Source organism: Apium graveolens, chromosome 6, assembly GCF_009905375.1.
Source record: "Apium graveolens cultivar Ventura chromosome 6, ASM990537v1, whole genome shotgun sequence".
NCBI lineage: Eukaryota > Viridiplantae > Streptophyta > Magnoliopsida > Apiales > Apiaceae > Apium > Apium graveolens.
The window spans coordinates 236433023-236459979 of NC_133652.1; the positions used below are offsets into that span (position 1 = coordinate 236433023).

General features: G+C 33.7%; 1 protein-coding gene across 1 annotated transcript; it reads right to left on the minus strand.

The window, feature by feature from the left end:
• Positions 1-7822: 7822 nt before the first annotated feature.
• LOC141668279 (putative inactive ATP-dependent zinc metalloprotease FTSHI 1, chloroplastic) lies at positions 7823-11553 on the minus strand. The gene is made up of 6 exons (XM_074475092.1): positions 11508-11553; positions 11304-11337; positions 10040-10159; positions 9093-9288; positions 8435-8549; positions 7823-8220 (listed from the first exon to the last, which is right to left on the minus strand). Exons 2-6 carry the CDS (start codon positions 11330-11332, stop codon positions 8207-8209), a joined length of 474 nt encoding a protein of 157 aa, XP_074331193.1. The 5' UTR covers positions 11333-11337; positions 11508-11553; the 3' UTR covers positions 7823-8206.
• Positions 11554-26957: the final 15404 nt, after the last annotated feature.

Here is a 26957-nt window from a genome sequence, read left to right on the forward strand (position 1 = left end):
ATGGCTCAGAACCACACCAAACCCTAAAAATCCAAACAACTCTAGCTCAACCTTCAAAGCCAACAACCTCAATCATCAAACCTCCTCCAACCTCTAAGCCAAAGTTTTTATATAAACAAATTGCAAACACCTTCCTAAAAACTTCAATCACCTTAAACCAAACATCTCTCAAGAAAATTACAAGCTTACCTTTAGACAAGCCTTCACTCAAAATTCACTACAAAACAGTTGGGAGGAAACCTAAGAAGGCTAAGGATGATGAAAAAGTAAAAGTTATTGAAAGGGCCATTTGGAACTGTTTCAAGAAACATGACTTTCTCCCTTTAAATTGGTGCATCTCAGATGAAGATTATTTTCAACAACTAGCTGAGGAAATAGTTAGAGTCTGGATTGTTACTCTAAAGGAAGTAAAAATCTACTTTCAAGATGGGTCCTTCAATTTTCTTGGAAGCAATTTGATGGACACTCTTTCTCTAACAAAAATCAAGAGAGTGATAAGTTTGTTGAAGGACAAGGATACTACTACAAGAGCATGGAGATCTGTTCTAGCTAAATGGTTGATTGCAAGGGATGAAAGAATAGCAATGAGTAAAGCAGAATATGAGGAGAAAAAGAGGAAATATGATGAAGAGATTGAGATGTACATCAAAAGATCAGAAGAACACAAAGCAATAGGGATGACCTGAATCTCCAAAGATGGAAGAATTCTGAATGTAAAAGCTGGCTCATTTTCAAAATTTAGAATTAAAATGTTAGATGGTTATCCAAAGCAAGACAGACTCAAACTGATAGAAGCTGTAACAGGGACTCCAATCATAAAAGAACTTGAAATTCTTGTATATTTAAAGGACCTCATTAGAGAAGAATCAAAAGTTCCAGTCTTTGTCTGATGCTTATTGTTAGGAAATTAATAACACACACAGGGGGGTGAATGTGTTTTTACTGTTTTTATGCTTTTCTTGAACTTTTAATGGTTGAACAAAGTAAACTAAATCTTGTAGTGAAATGTGTTACTTGCTGAAATTAAATATGCAATAATAAAGAACACATATATTTCAAAACTCACTTAATTTTATATTAAAATTAAGACTATTTTGCTACAAAATTTCTAGGCTCCTTGTTGATAAAGAGCTTAGCTTCTTCTTGAGAGTTTTACAAGATTTTCTATCTAAATTGTAACTCCTTCACAAAGGACCAGTGTTAACTTTATAATTTAGTTAACTTATGGTTTACGCAGTGTATAATAAGAAACTGCTTTTTACTTTAGTAAACCGTCACTTGTCATTTCCATTTTAGGAAAAGTGTATCTTCCATTTTTGGCTTAGCAAATCCTTGAACACAGTGTTAACTTTGATCTTCCTCTGTCAGTTAATATTCACCATTGATCTTGCACTCTCTTTAAGCTTCTTTTTATAGACTAGTCAATCCAACTGTTTGGATTGTTTGTTGATTGTAAATCTTGGATATTGAGCTGGTTTGTAAATTATACTTTGAGATTTTACCTCGAGATCTCCATTTGGTCTATAGAGAACTTGACATCTCGATAATTATATTGGCTTATCGAGATCTCTAGTACTCCATAGTAAATTTGACTTGTTGAGGTCTCTGAGTTCTCTATAGGAGAATTTGGCTTGTCGAGATCTCTAGTCTTCATATCTTCAATTTAACTTATCGATATCTCTGAGTTTTCAAGTGACTTATTGACTTATCGATAAGTCAGAGTTCTCTAGTCAAATTTGACTTGTTGATAACTCAGAGTTCTCTAGTGAATTTTGGCTTATCGATATCTCTGAGTTCTCTAGTGGAATTTGACTTATCGATAACTCAGAGTTCTCTAATGAATATTGTTAGATATATTTGTGATGTCATGTATAATAATGATTTGTGTTTAGTTTTCAGATCTTAACTAACAGGACAAATCAGGACTTAACTGGAAATCAGTACTTATACTGAAGTCAGAACTTAAGATATCAGAACTTAAGTTATCAGAACTTAAGATATCAGAAGATATTTATCAGGAGATAATATCAGGACTTAAGAAGACATTCAGATGAGGAAGATGACTGATTGAAGGAAAGAAGATTAAGGCAAACACAAGAAGAGATATGCATGGAGAAGAATTCTATGATGAATATAATACTTGGAAGAAAAGATAACTAGTTGATATATTTTAGGATGCAGACTTATGTTCGATATCAATTAGAAGTTTATCTTGTAACTGTGTGTCTATATAAACACATCATAGGGTTTACACTATAAGTGTTATTATAATCGAGAATATTTTTCATTGTAACCCTAGCAACTCTCGTGATATTTGTTCATCACTGAGAGAGAACGGTTCCATTGTAATACTGTTTTATTAATAAGATTATTTTGTATTTCATACTTGTGTTCTTAATTCGATTTGATTGTACTAGACACTGTATTCAACCCCCTTCTACAGTGTGTGTGACCTAACAAATATTGACTTGTCGATAACTCTGAGTTCTCTAGTGAATAAATGACTTGCCGATATCTCCAATCTTCATGTTTTCAATTTGACTTGTCGATATCTCTGTGAGTTCTCTATAAGCTTTTCTGAATTCTCGATAAGTCATTTAGAGTACTCGAGTGACTTCTCTATAACACTAAATCTGTGACTTGTAGAGATCTTGACTTAGAATATTTTTATCCAAACAGATTTATTCAACTCCAAGCTTCTTTATAATTTTTCTGAGGCATGATCTTCTTGATCTTCTTCCAGATAGAATCCTTTGGCTTGATACTGTTTAAACAAAAAGACTCCAGTCTGCTCTTTTACATTTTTATAGACTTTAGATGTTACAAGTACAAATGCAAACTAAGATTACAATACAACTTACTTAGGGTTGTCAATTTGACTTAGTCTTGTGAAAGTACAGGCATGTCTTGCACAACAATCTCCCCCAATTTGTGAGAAGAATGCTTAACACAAATTCATGCCTGTTAAAAAGACTAACCCCAAGTTAAAAAAAATGGAAAATGAAATTTAATACATAAAGCTTGATAGAATTACAACTTTTATATATTGGGAGATTTACAAAGTTTGATGGTTACAAGTCTCAGGTTAAGACAGTTTTTGTATCTGCTTCTTCTCTATGAACATCCTTTAAGTAATCAAGAATGTCAAGTTCTTCTATTATAGGTGTCCCACTTAGAGCTTCTACAAGTTTTTTGTCTTGTTACCTTTGGATAACCACTGTCGAGTAAATCAATCCTAAATCTTGAGAATCCATCAGCTTTGATGTTTAGAAATTTCCCATCTTTAGAGATTCTGCTCATTCCTTTGGCCTTGAGCTCTTCTGATATTTTAATGAACATCTCTATTTCCTCATCATACTTCCTCATTCTTTCTTCAGATTCAGCCTTATTTATTTTTCTTTTTTCCTCCCTTGTAATCAACCATTCAGCTATAACTGATCTCCATACCCTTGTAGCAGTATCCTTATCTTTAAGCAAACTTATTATTCTCTTAATTTATGTGGGAGAAAGAGAATCCATTAAATCACTGCCAAGGAAGGTGAAAGACCCATCTTCATAGAAAATTATAACTTCTCTAAGAGATACAACCCAGACTTTGACTATTTTCTCAGCAAGTTGTTGGAAATGATCTTCATCTGAGATGCACCAATTCAAAGGTAGAAAGTTAGATCGCTTGAAACAGTTCCAGATGGCCCTTTTAGTGACTTCTCCTTTTTCTGCAAGCTTGGCTTTCTTAGAATTTCTCCCAACATATTTGAGATTGAATTTTAGTGAAGGTTTGGCTAAAGGTAAGGTTGTGATTTTCTTGAGACTTGTCTGGCTTGTGGTGACTGGAATTTTTAGGAAGGAGTTAACTGTTTACTTGAATAGAAATTTAGGCTTCGAGGTTTGAGGTGGCTTGATGTTTGAGATAGTTGATGTTGAAGGTTGAGTTGAGGTTTGAGCTGATTATGTTTGGATTTTTAGGGTTTGTTGTGGTTCTGAGCCATCATGATTCTTTATACTCCTCCTCTCACTTCTTCTCCTCATCTTTTTTGTCTTCTCCTTTCTTCTGCTCATCCTTACTGCCAGTTGCTTTGGAAGCTTGACTTTGATTTGAGCCAGAAGGATTTTGCTTGTCACCCTTCTGCTCATCATCATCCTCATCTTTCCTTAGATTGTACAAAGTATTTGGCAACATGGTGATAGGATTCAAGAGATACTTGTCCAAGATTTTTATCATTTCAACATCCTCAGGCTTCTTGCTCTTTTTGTGTTTCAAGTCAGATTGCAATGTCATGATTAGCCTCATGTTTGATCTAACACAATGTTTGGGAACAATGAGATGCCTTGCTTGATTTTTTGTTGGACAAACATAAACTACTCCTTTGTGTGGATGTAGATAGGCTTCTGGGAAAGCTGCTATCTATGCCTTTTTTTGAGCTCTTCAAGTAGTTAAGTGTCTTCTTGAATGACTGGATTTACTCTGTCAATCATTACATCAAGTTCATATGCTCTTAGAGCTTGTAGATTTGAGAGAGTCACCTGAATGCACCTGTCTACACCACCATCATTGATGTTCATGACAATCCTTTTCTCCAGAATGTTGTCAATCTTTACCACCACTGCTCTTACAAAATTGATGTTCTTGCCTAAAGCTTTCTTGCAACCCATATAGTTGTGTTGAAGAGACACTCTCAGTGATGCAAGAAGGTCATTGAATTCCTGATCTTGATTAGGTCCTTCTGCAGCCCTTAGTAGTCTTTCTTTTCCAACATCAACTTGAGCACTTCAGCTTTATCCTACCTGAACAGACTCTTTAGATTGTGTCTTGGCATCCCTAGATTGTGTAATCCTAGCCTCAATCTCCCCCTTAGTCTTGGAAACAGTCATGAGCAAAGGAGTTAGAATTTTTGGCCTAATTTGTTCAGGTAAGGCAGACAGTGAAATATTGAGCTTCCCCATGATGACCCCCAAAGCAACAGAATTTTGCATTTGAAGGTGCTTGTGAGAGTCCACCAGGGTCTAGATGTCAGTTTGTTGACTCTTGACTAGAGAAGTCAAGGCTTAGACTTTTGCACTGAGAGAAGCATTTGAGTTCTACAATTCTGAGACTTGAGTTTGAAGAGATTGGATTTACAGATTTGTGGAAGTGGAGCCAGGCTGATAAGTGCTAGTAGATGTTGAGGTTCCAAAATGTTCTTCTATAGCCTGTTTGATGCCTTCCATAAGCAAAGCTGAGGGCTCATATCTACTTTGGTGAAGTTGGTCCAGCTTGACCTTCGTGGCATTAGAATGAGTGATTTGTTGCTGGACAAATGTATGAAGAGAGATGAAGGATTGTTTGATATTTTTGACTTCCTTTTCAATGGTAGTGAGATCCATCCTTGACATTTGATCAGCAAAATGCTTGAATTTGGAAGTGATCTGTACTTGAGATGGTATAATCTCATCCATTTTCTCCTTCACCAGCTTCCTGATTTTATCTTCATGTCCAGTTAGCTTGACTTCAAGAGCTTTACCAAAAAGATGAAATGTTTTAAGCTGAGCTTTTTACACTTCTATAACTGCATCATATACATCTTGTGGAGTCAAGGCCTTTGCATTGCTTCCTAGAATAGTGATGTATTCTTCCCCAAATCTGACCAAGACTTGATCCATCTCTAGTACAAAGTCCTGAGAGAGCCATGCATCCACATTTCCATCTTATTCTGCACCATTTATAATTTTCTCTTTTTGCTTTTCAACTTCTTCATTGTATGTTACCATGACAGCTTGATAATCTTGATTGCTCATGTTTGAAGTCAATAGATGCTGTGAAATGTTTGCCAGTCTAGAAATCTGCTCAACTAGTAGATCATATACAGATGTGGATTGAGAGCTAGATTCTTGTAGCCAGTGAGATAGAATGTGTGATTGTTGAGGTTGTGAGGTGGATGCTTAAGATTTAGAACCACCCGTGATTGAAGTCACAGTTTTACTCACAGATTGCTCTGTGTTTATGACAGTGTGTCGTCCTCCACTTGTAGGGGGAACCTCCAATTAAACTGGAGGGGATTTGAATGGGTTACTTTCATGTACACCAGCCTCAAACCCTTGTGTGTCTTTCACCACACTGTCACTTGAATGTGCTATACTTGCCTCCCCCATAGCAGGATCATTGGAAATTGTACTCCTAGCATCTACTGCCAAGTCAATTTTTGCTAGGGTTTTGAGGGGAGTTGTTCCTATATGAGGAACCTCCAATTGAATTGGAGAGGATTTAGATAGCTCCCCTACAGGAGTACTACCCTCAAACCTTACAGTCTGTGAAGACTGATTTGCACATGGAGGTGCATTTAGTATCTCCATGGGGTCTTCAGTAAAAACTGATGAATCTTCCATGGTTTTGATGGTGTCATCAAGGTCTACCCCAGATAGTAGCCTCTCACCATCTAATTGAAGTATCTGGGTGGTGAGCATGGTTTCTTGAACCAAGTTACTTGAGTTAGCTTGCACTTGAGAATTAGATTTAAGTGTTGTTGGTAGAGAAGAAATTTGAGATATGAGAGTTTGTTGCTCAGATGTGAGTGTTGGCAGCTCCCCTTGAATGATGAGGGAGCTTCAAGAGATATGCTCTCAATGTGTGTGCCATCCTTATTTCTCCTACCATACACTTGAATTGCTTCAGGTGCAGGTTGTGCAGACTCTGTATATGGTGCATTGGGGTGAATTCTCTTTTCAATAGACACACCCTGTTGAAAGGATGTATCTAGAGTCTGTTTAGTCCCTATTTTTACAACTGCATCCTGTTGGGAGAATACAGAGGTGGCTTGGGTGGTCAGCTTAGATTTCTTACTCTTTTTTGATCTCTTGACCAAGGGTGACTCAGTTTCATGTTGATCCTCACCACTCTCAGTTATAACAGTTAGGGAGATCTCCTTTTTCTTCTTTTTACTCACCTCATCCTTTTGAGAAGATGAGGTGGTTGGTTTCCTAGCTTCTACTGGTTTTGAAGGAATGGTTTTAGCTTTAGAAGATCCCTGTGGGTGTTCCTGTGTTTGTACTTCCACAGATTCAGGGAGCATAGCTGTGCTAGATTGTACATTTGACCTCATGTCAGGCATTGGGTAAGGGTAAGTCCTAAACCTCTCCAACATGAATGCAGTGATTTTCAGACTTATATTTACCTTATTCTTTGTAGTAAGTGAACCAAATATTATTTTGGACACTTTCTTACAATTACCTATTTTTGTGCTATCTATACCATTTAATAAATGTATGTCTGCTACTTTATGATTTAAAGTGGACATAATAAATCTAGGAAAGAAAATTTCATTACCTCTAGATGACAGGGGCATTCACTACACCATAAATGGCCTACAACAACACCATGAAAATGTTATAACAGGCCCAAAAAAGTGTTACCACAGCCAGAAAAAGGCCTAAGGTAACATAAAAATTAAATTGCTTTTTTTTTGAGTTACCTTTGGCCCCTAAGGTAACGTTACTTTTGCCCTGGTGTAACATTCACATTTGTGTTACAATAGCTATCAAAGGTAACATCAATCTATGTCTATAGTATCACAATATGTATGTTACCTTTGGGCTTAGAATTTTCAAAAAAAACGGGGTCCACCAGTGGGCCCCACAGGTGGGCCCAATTTTTTTTGTAAATTCTAAGCGCAAAGGTAACATACATAATGTGATACTATAGACGTACTTTGATGTTACCTTTGATGCGTATTGTAACAGTAATGGTTTGTATTTTTATACCAATTTATTTGTAACATTTAAGTACCTAATGTAACATATTTTCAAAAAAAAAAATTCACAGGATTGGTTTGCAAATTGAACATGCCATAAAACCTGTTTTTCATACAAATTAACAAAATAAACAATTCAAACCAAACTTCAAATCAGTTTTTACAAACCCCCACCAAATACTACTTCAGTTTTCACGCAATTCACCATCAACTCCACAGAATCCAAAAAACAGGTACTTACTCTATAGTCTAGGACAATCATTAAATATCTAAAATCTAGTACGATAACATTTGGAGTATGTAAAAAAAGATATGTAAAAAAATACACATCTGAAATCTAAAGATCAGTGCCTCCAGTAACTGGTGTGAGGTTGTCATCATCGCTGGTTGTACAGAAATCTTCAAGATTGATTGTGATGCCTGGATTTGCATCGGCTATTTTTTTAAGTACCCATGCCAACTGATCCATCCAACTGAACACACTAAACGGATAAGCCTTCAAAGTCATAATATAATACACCATATTAGTATATATTTAATTTTCTAATAGATATTATAATATTGAAAAAAGTTAACTGGGAAGATAATAATGATAAGTGGACAATTTAAAGAATAAGTTTAAAAATAATGCCAGTGAAATTTATAGAGTATTTTATAATAATAGAAGTTCAAAAGTAGAACTGAACCACCGAAAGTTCAAAGTAGAATACCAGGTAGGTTTTGTGCATAAGTAGACATATCCACAGACTTGGACAGTTTCACTTTCCGTGCATGAACTTTTAATATTGCAAGTATTCCTTTTGCATTGGGAGCACTAATTTTAATCTATGAGATAGAAAATAAATGGCAATCATGTCACCCAAGTAATGTATGAAAACTGAAAACACTGCATCTAAACTAGCAAGCTAAAAGAATGTATAAAGCAGAAATGATATCCATGCATTATCATTTATTATGAATCATCTACATTAAACCATAATAAGCAAGAGACCAGTCCATTTTACAAAGCTGGGAAATAAATATAAAACTAGATAAGACACATGCCTTATTGGCCATACAGTTTTGGAGTAAAAATATATAATTGAAATGGAGAAGTACTTGTTTTAAAGTAGATCATAGTTTGCTGTCCAAAATAAATGTGGTGCAGGTCCTGACTTCCTTCACATACATGTATATAATATTTCTTCTTTTTGTATAATTCGACTAAATTAAGAATTTAATTTAAATTTGAATACAAAAATGTAACCAATTAAATTAACGTGTATATGTATTTTTTTAGCATAGGACCTTGGACTCCATTCAAAAAACCCAAGTCACAACTGCTTATTTCTAATATTGAAGGGAGTAATTCTTTAAGCCAATGCATACCTTACGATCAAAATGACCAGGTTGAAGAAGTGCGGGATCTAATAAATCTTTCCGATTTGTAGCACCTAAAATTATGACACTATTTCCTGTATCAAATCCATTGAGCTCCATAAGTAGCTGATTCAACATAGTTTCTGTTTCTTGAGTAGCTGCATTGTAGAGCTGGTCCTTAGAATCAGTGAACGTTCCTTGCCGCCTAGTTATTAGAAAATGATAAAAATCAAAGATAATCACAAGATGCTGCCAAATATAAAGTTAATCAGAAAAGTATAAGCCTTAATGATTTATATCTTGTTTAAATATAAATCCGTTTGGAAACAACTTCTTATTATTTTAACAAAAATACATATAATCAAGTGTTCTGCAATCACAATATTTACAGAAGTAATAAGATATTATGGCAATTAGCAAGATTGTAATATTAATTAGAGAAGTTTTTGAGATCTTTGCATTAATAACTGTAATCTTGCCTCATTCTCATAATTACTCATCTGAGTAGGACAAGTTGACCTCATGTCTAAACCAGGGATATTAAGCCCACGAGGAAGTCTGCCTTTACATACTGCCAAAATTGCAGGATCGATAAACTCAATTTCCGCATTAATGGAATCATTAAAAATAGTAGATAGTGACTGACTAGGATTTCTCGAAAAGAATATTAGACACAAAATCTGAAGTATAATATGTATTTTAACTTTTCAAGCCACGTTTCTATCAAAAAATTGTGGTACAAAGATGAAATAGAAATGAGCTCTTTCCATGATATATTGCAACTCAGACTCTTATAGGTAGAAGAAAGATAATAAACACCAAAAAACATACCTAAATCTAGCTATTCTAGATTAAGAATACGCATACTAATATATATAATTTGATTAGGAGCCTAAATTTAACCTTAATTTCTTTAATTAACAAAACTCACTCCAATTTGTCAATCCATAATTTACCTTTCATTGGGGCAGAATTCCAGTGATTTAATTGAAGAGCCCGAGTGAAGCCTCTTACTCCAATGGCAGATTTTCATCTTTTTTACATCAACTACACAGACATCCCCATCTTTGCTCCCCCTAAAGTAAGCAAAATGTTAGATATACTTTAAAGTTTAGAGAAAAAATGCATCATCTGTTCTATAAATTTAGTGGAGAAGTTTAAGCATCAAATCAATCTACACCAAACGCATCTCTCCACATCCAACAATAGAACCACACAATCCAACAAAAACCAACTGCATAAACACCTACTCATCAATCATTTAGGCAAATATCAAGGTCGGTAGATCATTTTGGCTACTAAAAACTTTCTCCGCTGCAAAATTATCGCTCGAATAACAAAAACATTTTACCAAACTCAAACATCACTTAATCAAAGACTAATTTTCGATCACACACCACAAGAGGCAAAAAACTGTAAAACTGTAATTAATACCAGAACATATCACAAAAGATGAAACAAAAGCCTCAACTAACAAACTAAATAAAACGTAAAAAATGTGACAAATTTAACGGATCAGATCAAAAAACAAAACAAAATTGAAATATGGACAATCATCTGTTTCAAATATTGCTCAAGCTCTTCAACAAAAGCTTGAGGAATCCCTGGAGCCAAGGGTAAAACAGAATCAATGACAAAAACTATGCTTTCCAGCAGCTGTGCAACTCCTCGGCTATCAGCCTGAATACAAGCAAACCGAGTTGAGTATAAATTTTTAAACATATATTTAGTTAAATTATACAATAGAGAACAATCTCCCTAATAAGAATTGCAAATAATTCTCTCACCAAAAATAAACATCAAACCTGTACAAATCAAATAACAATACAAAGAAGCGAGTCAAGCGACACTTCAACACATACAGCACTTTCCTAATTAATGCTTAGCATAAAACATATTAAGATGCAAAATCAATCAGCAATAAGGCAGTGAACCACGAGCCTCCCCTTCCCCGAATGTTAATTTGGTGAGCATAGACACAAAAGGTGAAATTATATGTTACTAAAGGTATATAACAATCTTCTTTCACAGCTCCACTACTTTTATAGATAAAATACTCCCATTTTGAGATTTCAATAACTACACTCTCCGAAATACAATATAATCTAAAATATAAATATCCAGGTCTTACTAGATTCAAATATATGAAACTCCAAATGAAACTCAAAATTTAAAATTCAAATTAAAGAAGCCCTAAAATCAAAGAGAAACATGAATTACCTGAAGTTTAAGCGATGAAATCGAGTCATATGAACTGAAAACAAAAAACCCTTAATTAGAAGAGTCCTTACCAAACTATATTGAAAAAAACCCTAATTTGAAGAATAAAAATTACTTTAGATGAAGAGATTTAAACAGAGGCTATGTATATGTATGAGAGAGAGGTTTAATAGAGAGAGAAACAGAGAATTTTAGGAAGAGTACCGGAGAGGGAGAAGAGGAAGAGAGTGTAATGACGAGATAGAAAGGGGGTTGGGCGACTTTCATCAAAAAAGGGCGCTGTGTTTGAATTTTTTTATAAATTTTGCCCGCTTTTACAAATTTCAAGTCTCTAGAAAAAGTATATAATTTATAATTTATAATTATAGTAAATAATATCAAAAACATTATTTTAGAAAAAAATTAGTTATGTATTTTGTTACTTACATAAATCTGTATATTTACATTATAATAAATTTTATTTTTAAAAATGTGTACATCAATACTCGTATCAGAATGAAAGAGAATTATAATCTTTTAATTTTTTATTATTTCTAAAATTTTATATTAAAAATTTTAAATTTTGACTTTTCTAAAATTTTACCCAGGTCAGTCCAAAAAACTACCGCTTCTCCAAAACTTTTGAGCCTACTTTAGTCCTGATCGAGAGCCCAACGAGAGCCCAACATTGCTAAATTTTTTTTATTAGACTTTTAAGTTTAAATTGTGTTCAAATTTTTTAATAATAAAAAAATTATCAGTTAGTAATTAGTACAGTTAATAAAATTTAACAAAATAACTTATTTTATCAATCTTAGTTAATATTCAAATTATTGCTTAATTATGTTATCAAAATTGATTAATTTTGAAGTCAGATAATTATATAAATTTAATTGTTTGTAAAATATTACTTTTTTATCCATTAACACCCTATTGTAACATAAGTTTTTACATGTTACCGTATGTAACACTTTGAAGCTATAGTAACCTGTTACGAAGGCTGTGGTAACATCAAAAATACTAGGTTACGGTAGGCTAAGATGAGCATACCTAAGGTAACATAATTTTGTAACACGCGTGATTAAACCATTACGATAGGCCATCTATGGCGTAGTGATTGTTAGCCTGGTTGCAAGTTCTTCCAGGATCAATAGATCAACATTCAAGTGTCTGTTGTGGGCAATTGAGTACACCAGCTTTTGCACCACACTTGAAATATTGTCATACCCTGTCTTCCTGCATGTGAATGCCCTCACCACAGAATCAAAGATAAAGGACCACTCCTTCGTTAGATTTGTTCTGTTCAAGATTGACAGGTTGATTCTTCCATCATAGTTGATGAGGTCCATAAACTCAGTCAGTTCATCAGGAGTTGTTACCTCCACCAGATTTTCAGTTGGAAGCCCCAAAGCTCTATTCACATCTTGTTCATTGAACTCTATTAGCTGGCCTCCAATTGTGCATGTCACCACCATAGAGAGAGTTGTCATTCATATCAGTCCTCACTATTGCTGTAGTCCAGAATTCATGCAGAACATCCATATACTGAACAGGATTTGCAGTCAAAGCTCCTGCAAGATAAGATTCAACCAAAAGTTTCACAAACCCCTTGAAACTGTCAGGAGCTTGGTTAGCATCGGTAAAAGCGAGATAGTTTATTCCTTTCTCTGGAATAAAGGCTCTTGCAACATTTAGTGCCATTTTTGATTGATGAGAGTGAATGTTTAAGAAGAATTTTTGGGAAATGAGTGAAAACGAGAGAGAAATCGGTTTTTGCTTAAAGGGCTAGGTCAATTGAGATCTCGAAAGTTGTAAGTATGTATATGTATCGAGATGTCTGGGTATTTATAGTAAAAGCAAATGACTTGTCGAGAACTCAAAAATAGACATTTGGAATTAGTCTATCAAGAAGTCATTTTAAGAAATGAAAAGCATATCGAGAAGTCATTTTAAATTACTCTTGTAGAGAACTAAAAATTGACTTATCGAGATGTCAAATAAATACCCAGTTTGTCCAAAAATGGACTGAATTAATTCCAACTTTTATTTGAATAAATCCAAAATAAAATTAGAATAAATTTGCCAAAAGTATTTTACCAAAATAATTTATTAAGTTAAACTATTTCAGTTCTGAGTTATTGAGAAGTCTAAAAAATTATACTTGTAAAGAACTCTGTGAATTAGCATTACTAAAGAACTCTACAAGGACTTATCGATAAGTCATAATAAAGCTTATTGAGAAGTCACTCGAGAATTCAGTGCATTGACTTATCGAGAACTCACTCGAGGAGTCTTAAAATGACTTGTCGGTAAGTCAGTTAGACTTATCGAGAACTCAGTTCTCTCTATACTTTTGAACACTTTAATTCTGCCTTGTGTTAATTTCACATATTAAGAATGTAAATTAACAAGTGAGCAGTTTACTTAGAATTTGAAATATTCCAAGTTAAAGATTTTGTTTTGAAAAATAAAAATGCAGAGATTTCTAAAATATTTATAATTCATATTTCAGTTAATTTCCAATTAAATCAAATTAATTTTGATTTACAAGAAATTAATCTGCTGCAAAACATTAGCTGAGTTCTTGCCTTATGATGAAGAATTAAGCATTCCAATTTCACCTACAAGTCTAGTGAAAGTTGCTTCATCCAAAGGTTTAGTAAAAATATCAGCCAATTATTTTTCTGTTGGAACAAAAATGAGGTCAATGGTACCATTTGTAGCATGTTCTCTAATAAAATGGTACCTTACATCAATGTGCTTTGTTCTAGAATGATTAACTGGATTAGCCACCATAGATATAGCACTAGTACTGTCACACATGATAGGAATTTTGTGTAACACTAGGCCATAATCCATTAGCTGATTTCTAATCCAAAGCACTTGAACACAACAACTTCCTGCAGCTATGTATTCAGCCTCTGCTGTAGAAGTTGATACGGATTGTTATTTCTTGCTAGACCAGGATACAAGTCTCTGACCAAGAAATTGACAGCTTTCACTAGTACTCTTTCTGTCAATCCTGCATCGAGCAAAATCTGCATCTGTGTAGCCAACAGCTTTAGAACCAGTTCCCTTAGGATACCATAATCCCAAGTTTGGAGTCCCCTTCAAATATCTGAAAATCCTTTTCACAGCCATCAAATGTGATTCTTTTGGATTGGCTTGAAATCTTACACATAGACATGTTACAAATATAATGTCTGGTCTACTTGCTGTTAAGTAAAGCAATGATCCAATCATTCCTCTATATCTTGAAATATGTACACTCTTACCTTTTTTTATCTTCATCCAACTTTGTTGTTGTAGACATAGGTGTAGAATCAGGTGAACAATCAACCATACCAAACTTTTTCAAGAAGTCCTTGACATACTTAGTTTGGCTGATGAAGATCCCATCACTTGTTTGACTGACTTGTAGTCCAAGAAAGTAACTTAATTCCCCCATCATACTCATTTCATATTCACTCTGCTTAAGCTTAGAAAATCTTTGGCAAAGCTTTTCATTTGTAGAACCAAAATTGATATCATCCACATAGCTCTGAACGAGGATCATATCTTCACCATGTTTCTTATAGAAGAGAGTCTTATCTATAGTACCTCTAGTAAAACTGTGACGTCCTCCAAACCCGGGTCAGAAGTTCGGGGCTCACAACACACACACACAATATACAAACCCGTATATAAAATATTATATACATTGACCCTTTTTTACACAACCACGGATCGCAACAGATTAAAATATGAAAATAAGCCACAACCTTAACTTTTATTATATCATACCAAATCCCAACAAGTTCAACTTACCACTGATAATGATATCGTTCTTACAATTTTACATATCTTATTTAAAATGTAAAGCTCCTGCTAGCTCGATGCAACTTAACCGGAGACCCTAGCTCGCACACTGGACAGGGAATCCTCATTACCAACACTTTCCTTTTCAACTGTTGAAAATATACAAAGTTTTGGAAGAGTGAGATAGCTAGCTCAGCAAGTCATAATAGCAACAATTGAGGTTAAACAATAATCAATTAAAGTGATTCAGAAGAATCAAGTTTTCTGAATAAGCAATGATTAGAATTGGATATTCACTTTTCATTTTAAAAACCAAGGTTAGGCTGCTGATCAGTCACGCACTAACCCTGAGCAAGGCTCTCAGCTTTGCTCTATATACTGGATCCAAGGCATGCATGGGCCTATTATGACCACGAATCTGGTCTGGCCACGAATCTGGTCCACATTTATAAAACCATCCAATTCTAAAACAATTCAATATGATAATCAATATAAATCAATAAGCTGAATCGTAAACAACATTTATCTTGAAGCATAGGGTGATTCATAACACCATGAAGGCATAACATGGAATTAAAAAAGATTAACTTTCAATCAAGGAAAGAATCAGAAAGTAGAAGACCAAGGGTTCAAGGGTTCCAAGAATTGGTCTTCCGTTAAACAAGGAATAAGGGTTGGTATGTTACGAAACTCAATATCAGAATCAGTATGTGGTAGATATGTATTTATGGAGTAGTATCGTATGTGTATGGCTCGTATCTGGGAATTCAACAATCAATGGTTTATGAACAATAAGGCTTATGGCTCAAGATCAATAAGAATCAGGGTTCTGAAAGGAATATGTCCTAAGTCCAATCATGTATTAGGATTTAGGAATAACTTTTATGTAATCTGTTTTGATTTCATTGATATTAATAAAAGAATTGTTTTGTTTTTATTACGGGCTCTATCTATTTAAGTGTTTAAATAAGATATACCATAGTTTAGAGTAAAGCTTTTTATGGATTATGATGAGATCATAATAGTGAGACCTAAAAAGATGATAACTCTAAACTTAAATAATTCCTGGTCATAGGATTACTAACTGGTAATTAATAATCCGCAAAGATCGGTACATACTATGCTTGCTTCATTATGAAGGATATTTGTTCTCATAGACATTTGTGTGGTGACATTATAGCTAGTATGTAGGTGCTTATTATGGAATAAGTTCACTGAACATGACTCGCACAGCTGAACAACTGATGGAGTTCACTCACATGTCAGCAGTGGTTCACATAGTGATAGTTGTACAAGTATCCTTAGACTTGAGGTCATCATAGTCATCTTGTGTACACTGAACTATGATTTGGTTTAGTTCTTAGTCTCCAGGGACAATTATTAGGGCTCTACTGGGTATAGAAATTTGTACACGAAGATAGTGTATGATCAATAAAGGATCTACCCCTTCCAGTGAAGGAAGCGAATGTTCAAGGCTGATCCACTTATGCTAGTTCAGGAATCTCTGGCCAGAGTGAATGAAATTAGAAAGGAGTTTCTAATTTGCATAGAACTACATATAGTAAATGGTAAGCAAGTGATTAAATTAGATAGGCTTGACATGAGATCCATGCCTTGTATTTAATCGGGACATTGTAGGGTAGAAGGAGTTTATTGTACGGTAACTATTCACTGAATAGGTTCTTGGTATTCTAAGCAGTGAATTCATATTATCTGGATAGTCGCGATATGCTGAGAAGTATCCCTCACGATGTAGAATAAATGTGATTAATTAATTAATCATATTTAATAAATTAGAGAATTTATATAAATAATGATAAAATAGTTTTATTATTATTTATTTCTACTACCGGCTTAATATTGAACCTACAGGGTCACACCATAAAAAGAGAATGATTTAATGGTGGAGGAATTAATTAATAATGGCTGATAATTATTTATTTATGAAATAAATAATTAGTTGGCAAATTTAATAATTGATTAAATGAAATTTAATTGATTATAAATTAATTAAGAAAAGTTCTTAATATTATTAATTAAAGGATTTAATTTTTGGAAATTAAATCAAGAAAGAGAATTATTTCTGAAGTGTTTAGAAAAAGGATTAATAATTAAAAGGTTTTTTAATTATTAATGAGAAAAATAAATGGGATAATAATAATAATATTTTTGGGAAAAATTTCAGCTGAAAATTTTGCATATAAATACACTATTATAGACCCTTTTTTTATTCGAACCAAAGAACCCCAAAACCCAAAAAGTTTGGAAAACCCAATTCTCTCCACCTCCTTCCTCCTCCTTAACATCGTTTTCTTGGTGGATACCGGTGGAGTGCTTCACACTTGAGGAGCAACTGCTAAGGATCTCTGATCGTTGTCTCCGAATTATTTTAAAGGTTAGATTCAATCCCTCGAATTTTTATTCATAATCTGTATGCTTTTATTTGGATTTTAATGGCTTAAAAGTGTTTTACCATGCCCCGCTGCGTTTAAAATCCAACAGGTTCAAGGTTAAATAGTTCAATTCGCTTGCAATATAAAACAAGAGTTATTTTGAATAATAGCGACATATTATGAAATAGTTCGAAAATATATGCAATATATCTTGAAGAAGGTTCAGAAGTACTTGCCTTATCACCGATGATTTACATCTTTACTTGTACCATCTAACAATTTTACTTTTCCATCACTTTTCTTCTTTTTATATGCCTTGCTTCTATTCATCGATCATTTGCTTTCTTTTTTTACACTTCAGTTCTATTTACTGATCACTGGCCTTCTTTTCTATGCCTCGCTTACTCTGCTAGGCATCACATGTATCTATCTATACTCAATCTCATATCATTATAATCATCACATAGACGTCATAAACTTTTGTCTACCCTTCGTTTTACCCAAATCCGATTTACGGATTAAAAGTTATGACTAACACAATCAAACAATAACCATATAGGCATATAACACATCAATTAGATAGCACGTAGCACATAGCATGCAAGATATTCGATCAAAATAATTTTTCAAAGAAGGTTCGGGGTTAAAATGATCTTCCAGGTATTTAATACGAATTTTTGAACATTTTTCAGAATAAAAAATTGGACTCCGAATCATTTTATAATTAAATAATAGGGTTCGAACACCCAAATTTGACTTTAAAATAATTTGATAATAATTATCGAGCTTCGAAAATAATTTAAAATAATATTTTAAAGCTCGAAACTATTTTTTGGACTTTTTAAATCAATTTTAAATAATCAAATCCAATTAAATAATCAATGAAAATTAATTAATAACTAATTAAATTAATTAATCAATTAATATTTAAATTAATTGACTAATTAAATAATTAATTATCAACTTAAATTAATTAAATGATTAAGATTATTTTAGAATTAAAAATAATTTTCAGAATGAAAAATATTAATTTTTGGAATTTAAAATAAATAAAAATATTATCTGACAATAATTGTAAAAAGGAAATATCATTTTTGTAAATATTAAAACAGGAGCATATTTTTCGGATTTTCTGGAAAAGCCAAGGACCATTTTGCAAAACCGAACAAGTCAAGGGGTCAAACAGCAATTTTGCTGTCTTCCCCAGCTTTCCAGTGATCTGTAAAACAACCCAGAATACTGCCAGATTAACATGGGATATTATTTAGACTTCCAGGAACACATCTGCAGACTCAATTCACTGAAATGACTGAAGGATTAACCAGAAAAGTCGCCTGAAAATCCCGTCGCCGCGAGGTTCGATTTTCTGACGAAGCCCTTCCGGCTATTGTCTGTTAAACATATATATATATCATTCGAATCGTCTTTCGACGATCTACAACTCTATGCAACCAATTTCAAACAATAACTCTAAATACAAAAATACCCAATTTCCAATTAAGAACATTCAACTTATAAACCCTAATTTTAATTTCCAGAATCAAACATCATTTTCTCTACATTATTGAACTCTATTTTTGACATATAATATACCAAATTGACCAGAAAAGTATTATCTACACAATGGAATCATCAAATCATATCAACAACATCAAGAACAAATTTTCATAATTTAATCTTTAATAAAATCAAAATAAAACAATTTAATAAGAAAATACCTTGATTTCTGCATAAAAACGGATGATTGAATATGAAAGGACTTTTCGAGAGCTTCGATTTGATATCTTGCACGCCCGAATCGGAGTTCGATAACGCCTTCGTTCGTACGTTTGATTCTCAAGAACGCGACATGAATTCGATATTTTCTCTGTATTTTACGGGGTTTTACTGACTGATTGTGATTATACGAATAAAATGAAATGATAAAAGGGCTATATATATTTTTGGAATATTGGTTCGTTTTGGATCGTTAAATTAGTTACTTAGCCGCTAAGTAACTGCAAAAACGATCCGATTTGATACCCGTATTGGATAAATATCTAAACCGGGCTTCTTATAAAATACTATATATGAGAATAACGTAATAATATCCCGTCTTTCGAGAATACGGGTTTTGTTGATTCACCGAAATGATTATCGTATCGAAAATCTTGCGCCGGGCCGTGCATGGGTCAAACCGTAATCCGGATCGAAAAAGTCAAAACACGGAAAATGTCCGGAATTACCAGATTAGGTTAGGAAGGAGTTTTCGGAAGAGTTTCGGGTTTTAAAAACATAAAAACGGTTGAAGTCGGACGATTCCCGGCTTTATAAAATAAATTTGTAATTATTCAGAAAATAATAAATAAATTCATAAATCAATATAAAATTATATAACATCCCAATAATTACCAGAAAAATACCGTAATTATCTATATTTTATTCTGGTCATAATAAAATTAACATACTTATACTGTATCTGATAAGAGCATTCACATATCCACACCAAACATCAGATAATACACCAAAAATCACATAATAATCATATAAAAATTATTTATTGATAAAATAATTACACGCGATATCCTGGATGTTACATCCTCCCCCCCTTAAAAGGATTCTATCCTCAGAATCACTCTAAGGATTAGATAGTGATACCTTCAAGTATCTCACTCTCATTTTCTCGGGTTGATTCCTCAACCTTACAACTTTTCATAAACTTTTACTCGCAGTATCAACCATTACTTAACATCCTCTTGCTGACATCATATTATATCTGTTGCTCATATAACTCAACTCGAGTCTTCATTTTATATATAATGGAGCTAAATTACTTTTCCTGAGTATACACGTATAAATACCGTATGAATCTGCTAAACGTGTGGCGGTGAAGCCAACTTACTTACACTTATCCTGACTATTTTACTGTCTCAAAAGGACCAGCATAATGCTTACTAATTATCTTTTTTTTTGTAATTCTAGTAATTCGTGCTTGCAAACGTTTGCGATAGCTACTGGTTATTGAACCCCATTCCCTCATATTTCTCTATTCACTTAACTTAGCTCATAATCGCTTCCAATCGCATTACAGGCTCTCTAATTGTTCTTTTAATTCTCTCGTCTATCTGCAAATGACATATTGAAACCAAGGCGTATTCAATTTCTAACATTCTCTCCAGAGTTAAGAATTTACGAAGAAATTTCGACTAAACATGACTGACGCACAAACTTATCACCATATCTTATTTTCCTTAAAGCACAATCAAGTATATTCATCGGGCAATGATCTCTTACCATTTTGAGGAAAGTACAATAACCTGGAGGCATCATCGGCATATTCTAATCTATATTATCATTTATTTTGGTTCCAAGGAGTTCTCATACAAACTGACTACAATGCTTTCCTTGACGTCTAGTTATGTATAATGTTTATTCTTTCTTTGTGCCATATTATCAGAGAGTCCTCTTTGACATCTATGTCTCGTATCATACCTTCGGAGTAAGTTGAATCTCTTGAGTTATCGTCGGTCAACCAAATTTCTATCTTTTTAGTTCCGTCTTACTTAATGCCCGATCATCTAGGAGTGGTATATACTATTTTGGTTCGACATGTATATTCTGAATACTCCCGTCAAATCTTACCTCAAACAATATTGATCATTTACAATAAATTTCTAGATTTGATGATGTACCATCATTTCTTCAAGCAGCAACTAACCCATTTATTGGCTAAGCTGTTTATTAATAAATGAGAATGATCAGGTTTAAATAACCTATCAATAATAATGCAATTAATGCTTTCCTCACCTTTGGTTCCCAGGTGGCATCACCATGGCGTTTCTTGGCAAAATATATCCATCTAGTCTTTGATGTCCCACCTTAACTCTTTGATATGTGTAACATTTGCTAATCTATCCCACAATTTCTTTCTTCATATCTGGCCACCAATAATTTTCCTCTAAATCTCTATACATATTGGTATTCCATGGATGGATTTAATATCCTGAGTTGTAAGCTTCTTGTAAAATTCCATTCTTCAATTCTGTCACTGGTGGAATCCCAAATTTTGAAATAAAATCTGGGAATGCCTTGATCATCCTTTTGAGTATATATTATAATATTTTTTTTTCTAACGATTAATATCTTGATCTATTATTTCCCCTTGACGTTTATTTACCTTCTCTAACAATTCTGGCTGAAAAGTCATACTATACATCTTTACATTGTTAGGTTTGCAAACTCTAGCTTCCAATCTCAACTTTTGAAATTCCTTGTATAACTCTTCTGACACTGTCAGCACGTTCGGTCTTCCCTTTCTGCTTAATGCATTTGTTACTACGTTTGCTTTTCCTGGCATCTTATGAAGTTTCTTTATCACCCTTTTGATTACACTTCCTTTTTCTATCTCCGTTCTTTATTCTCATAGCTTATTCAAAACCAAATTCTTTACATTAATACTCATTTTGTTATCATATCAAATTAGATATTAATACGAACTTTGATGCTCACAACATCCCATTCTGGAGTAAACATCAATCATTTATATTAATACCACTTTCAATATTTAACAACATCCTAAGTATCAACATCAACCAAAAGCCGAATTAAAACTGTATCTCACACTTTATCCAAAACAGAAATACTTGACAAATCATTTATTGTATGATTATTACAACAATTTAGAAATAAGACGTCCTTTGATAAAACTTTATTGCAGATGATAACATTTCCTTGACTGCCTAATGAAATCCATATTGGTGTAGTTATTAATCTCTGCTTTATTCCATCTCCCTTCTTCCTTTCTTCTCGTTGCTTCATCTTAAATCTTTAGCTCTTGAAAACATTCTTCTCACTTGTCCATACACATGACTTTTTATTTCTCTTGTCCATTATGAAGGGCATATTCATCCAAATAAAAACTCACACATTTGCAGTAATTTTCTAAATTCTACAAGCGTCCTTACTTCTCCCCAATTCCTCATTGTTTTGATTTCGGATTTGAAAGTCACATCAAAATTTAACTTAATCTAATTGGAATTGATCTTCATGTAACTGACCATTAATTGGTACAATTGGCCAATTAACTTACTTAATTGATCAATTGCACCAAGTGATGACTAGCTAAATGAAATCAAAGACCAATTATATATAGTCGAATTGGATGTAACAACCTCTTTCGAGAACCGAGATCACAATTAATTGGAGTATCAACATGAATATCTACGGAAGTATACTTTCCATTTTTTTTAAGAGTAGGGTATTTTCCGAAATATTTGGGCAGCATCTCCTTTATATCATTGACTACCAGTCGGACTCAAGCCGACACCAACAATCAATCAAATAACCAACAATCAACCCTCAAATATACCAGTCCACTTTCACTTTCTAACCTCACCATTTCACTACCTCATGTAATATTAATCAGTACAACCCATGTCTCTAATTCAACTTAAGATTATAGCGAACAATTCTTATTATACCATACCTTTTTCTCATATTCTATGATTATAACAGAATATCACTACTGAGTACAATTACAAATTATTCTAAAATTCTTCTAGTTCATGTTTTAGTTCAAGCTTTCTACTTAACAATCCGTCCATCCTTGGCAATATACATTTGTTCTTATTAATTAACTTGTTCAACCTCTGATGATCAACACCTGGTCTCAACCAACACTCTTAAAATCTTGCGAATGAGTTCATTTGGTTTTAAAGCTTCACATCTTAAAAATTGTTGCAGTCAAACCACCATACCTTCATCTCCCCTTATGCCTTTCCATATTGAACCTTCTTTGCCGACCCAACTACAAGTATCAATTTTACCACAACTCACTTACTTGGGTGGGAAAGCCCAACCATCCCTTGATGAACACACTTAAAGTTTATTCATAACTAGCATTTCTTCGATCTTGAATCTTCATGACGAATATTTCCCACATGACTGAGATATCATTTTCACAATGTTTTAATCGATCATCTGGTTATTATTAAGAATTTCTTCATTCGTCTTCGTTGTCCAATTGATCATTTGCCTCACCTGATACATGCAGCTTTACTTTCTTGTTTTCTTCAGTTAATTTACCTCAAACGATTCGCTAATTATTCCAATTCACACCAAAATTTTCTACTTGCAACGTATCATGTATACAGATTTCCTCCTTTGATTTAATGTCCTTGCAATAATTCCATTATCGGCATAATGATTCCTTTCTGCACGTAAATGTTCACCATTCTTTGACTTGCAATTGCTCATACTTATTGCGTAACTCCATCTTCTATACGGGTTCATTTCACCTTTTTTTAAAACATTCAAAGGATAGACCTTACAGAAGAAGGAATTTGTATATATGATTCTGATTGGAAACTTTCTGTAAGGGATAAAAGTACAAGAAAATAATCGGAAGAATTCATGAATACACAAATCAGGATTGAAGAAGAAAGAATGAATAATGATTTAAATAGGAATGAGACAACCATATTAGTACTCAAGATGGCCAGTCTTTCATACCATATGGAACACATCACATGATTAGGTGGCGTCCCACCAGACTCTTTGTCATTTCGACAAAGCGTCACACCATAACACTGCTTGTCCCAATTAGAAAATAATATTTTGAAGAAATAATGATTTGAAAGGGATTCAACAATCACCTTATAAAGCTGATCATGAAAGCAGTTCATACTTTACTCGAGATTTATAAGAATGATAAGAAAGATTGATATCCTTGGTCGTCATCCATATTACATCTATTTACAGCTTCAACGCTTGTCCAACCAATAGTTCCCATGATGAGTCGTATCTCAACTTTAGAAAGTTCTCAGAAATGCTTTCTTAAATCGATCATTAAAATAATTTCCCATTTATTAGGTCTTGTATCTTTAGTGTCCCGCTTCCATGTTCATATAGGATTTTATTTGCAATCTTACGAGATTTACACTCATAACATCAAATTTCGCTTATGCTGCTAATCGTTCACCTTGTCGCCTCTTTTATTAATAACGTTCTCCCGTTAGAAGGTCTAGAGATTTCCTTAATCTTCTTTGCTCATACTCATATTTTCGTGAATCGACATATTCCTGGTACTCTAATCGTCTCAGAGATTGGATAAACAGTTTCTTCGTAATAGTGGGTCCACTTGGCCTTCTAAAAGAACCATACTAATTTCTAGAACAAGTATTCGTCTGGATAATCTGAATCTTATAACAAATAAGAAACTCAAGTAGTAGTTGGACAACCAATTTTTTAAAACTTATTTTGTTAAGAAAATCTCTTAAAAAAACTGTTTTAAAATTTTGAAAATCATACACCTGGTTGTCATTACTATATGAGTTGGTTATCGTCCTTCTCAACTATCACGAGGAATTCAATTAGGAAAACCATCAAATAAGAGCTCATTCATTTCCGTATATCTTCTACCTCTTATTGGGTCTATTTTAACTTCATTGATCGACAAAAATTCCAGTTACCATTGCATACTGTCTTATTCGTAACTTTACTTCTAGTCTTCCATACTGGTAACATTCCCATCATCATCTCTTACGATTACTAAGTTTAACAAATTTATCCAGCCATCATCGGATCTACTTTATAACACAAGGTTGAATTTTCACATTACTTCTATACGTATCATGGTTGGTCACTACATCATCATTTAATTCCCAGAGAACTCTCAATTTCCAATATTCTCTAATTTTTTTAAAGATACATCTAGCTCACTCCACAAGATAATCATAGATGACATACTTACTAGTAGCTCCATATAACCTGGTAACGGCTATCTTCTGGAACACACGTATCCTCACTCTCGGTTCCTTCTCATATTTCTTAATACCTCGTGTACTCACTATATGTTGTAGTTATCGAATCCAACCTTATAGGTGCTATTACTTCATAAGACGGGTTTTAAACTGATGGTATAGAACAGGGTGTAGAGTAAACAGAAAAGATGCACCCACAGTTGAGTATCTGGTAAAACCAGAATCAACATATAGGGGATTCTCGAATAGATAGTCTCTTATCAGGAGATGAGATAATAATGTGAAAAGGTGCGACCGTCACAACAGGATGTGACATGGCTAACACCGGTGGCAGAGCAGGACATGAATCAGATGATAGTCTTCCGAATGAAGGCTCCGAATGATCAGACGATCCAGGGATAAAAGAATCTTCCATCGCTGCCATCTGAAAATCGCATTGCTAGATAAGGATGTCAAATCTCATCACGGATCACACTAAAACCTACTATTTGGTCGCACTCAACCTCTCGACGTTCTATTTCTCTATTTCTTAATTCTAATCTTACCCTCTACCCATTTTTGACAATCTAGGCTTATTTTAGTGACTTTTAACCTGTAGTTCTGATACCAACCTGAGACGTCCTCCAAACCCGGGTCAGAAGTTTGGGGCTCACAACATACACACAATATACAAACCTGTATATAAAATATTATATGCATTGACCCTTCTTTACATAACCACAGATCGCAATAGATTAAAGTATGAAAATAAGCCACAACCTTAACTTTTATTATATCATACCAAATCCCAACTAGTTCAACTTACCAATGATAATGATATCGTTCTTACAATCTTACATATCTTATTTACAATGTAAAGCTCCTGCTAGCTCGATCCAACTTAACCGGAGACCCTAGCTCGCACACTGGACATGAAATCCTCGTTACTAACACTTTCCTTTTTAACTGTTGAAAACATAAAAAGTTTTGCAAGAGTGAGCTAGCTAGCTCAGCAAGTCATAATAGCAACAATTGAGGTTAAACAATAATCAATTGAAGTGATTCAGAAGAATCAAGTTTTCTGAATAAGCAATGATTAGAATTGGATATTCACTTTTCATTTTAAAAACCAAGGTTAGGCTGCTGATCAGTCACGCACTAACCCTGAGCAAGGCTCTCAGCTTTGCTCTATATACTGGATCCAAGGCACATATTGGCCTATTGTGACCACGAATCTGGTCTGACAACGAATCTGGTCCACATTTATAAAACCATCCAATTCTAAAATAATTCAATATGATAATTAATGTTAATCAATAAGTTGAATCGTAAACAACATTTATCTTGAAGCATAGGGTGATTCATAACACCATGAAGGCATAACATGGAATTCAAAAAGATTGGCTTTCAATCAAGGAAAGAATCAGAAAGTAGAAGACCAAGGGTTCAAGGGTTCCAAGAATTAGTCTTCCGGTAAACAAGGAATAAGGGTTGGTATGTTACGAAACTCAATATCAGAATCAGTATGTGGTAGATATATATTTGTGAAGTAGTATCGTATGTGTAATGCTCGTATATGGGAATTCAACAATCAATGGTTTATGAAGAATAAGGCTTATGGCTCAAGATCAATATGAATCAGGGTTCAAGGTTAAATAGTTCAATGCGCTTGCAATATAAAACAAGAGTTATTTTGAATAATAGCGACATATTATGAAACAGTTCGAAAATATTTGCAATATATCTTGAAGAAGGTTCAGAAGTAC

Bases quoted from the DNA above. Each gene is read 5' to 3' on its own strand.
- LOC141668279 (XM_074475092.1), bottom strand. From the start codon at position 11,332: ATGACTCGATTTCATCGCTTAAACTTCAG. The intron at 10,160-11,303 runs GTAATTCATGTT...TGCTTACTTTAG, and splicing joins TTTCATCGCTTAAACTTCAG to GGGGAGCAAAGATGGGGATG. The intron at 8,550-9,092 runs GTATGCATTGGC...TCTATCTCATAG, and splicing joins CTGGTCATTTTGATCGTAAG to ATTAAAATTAGTGCTCCCAA.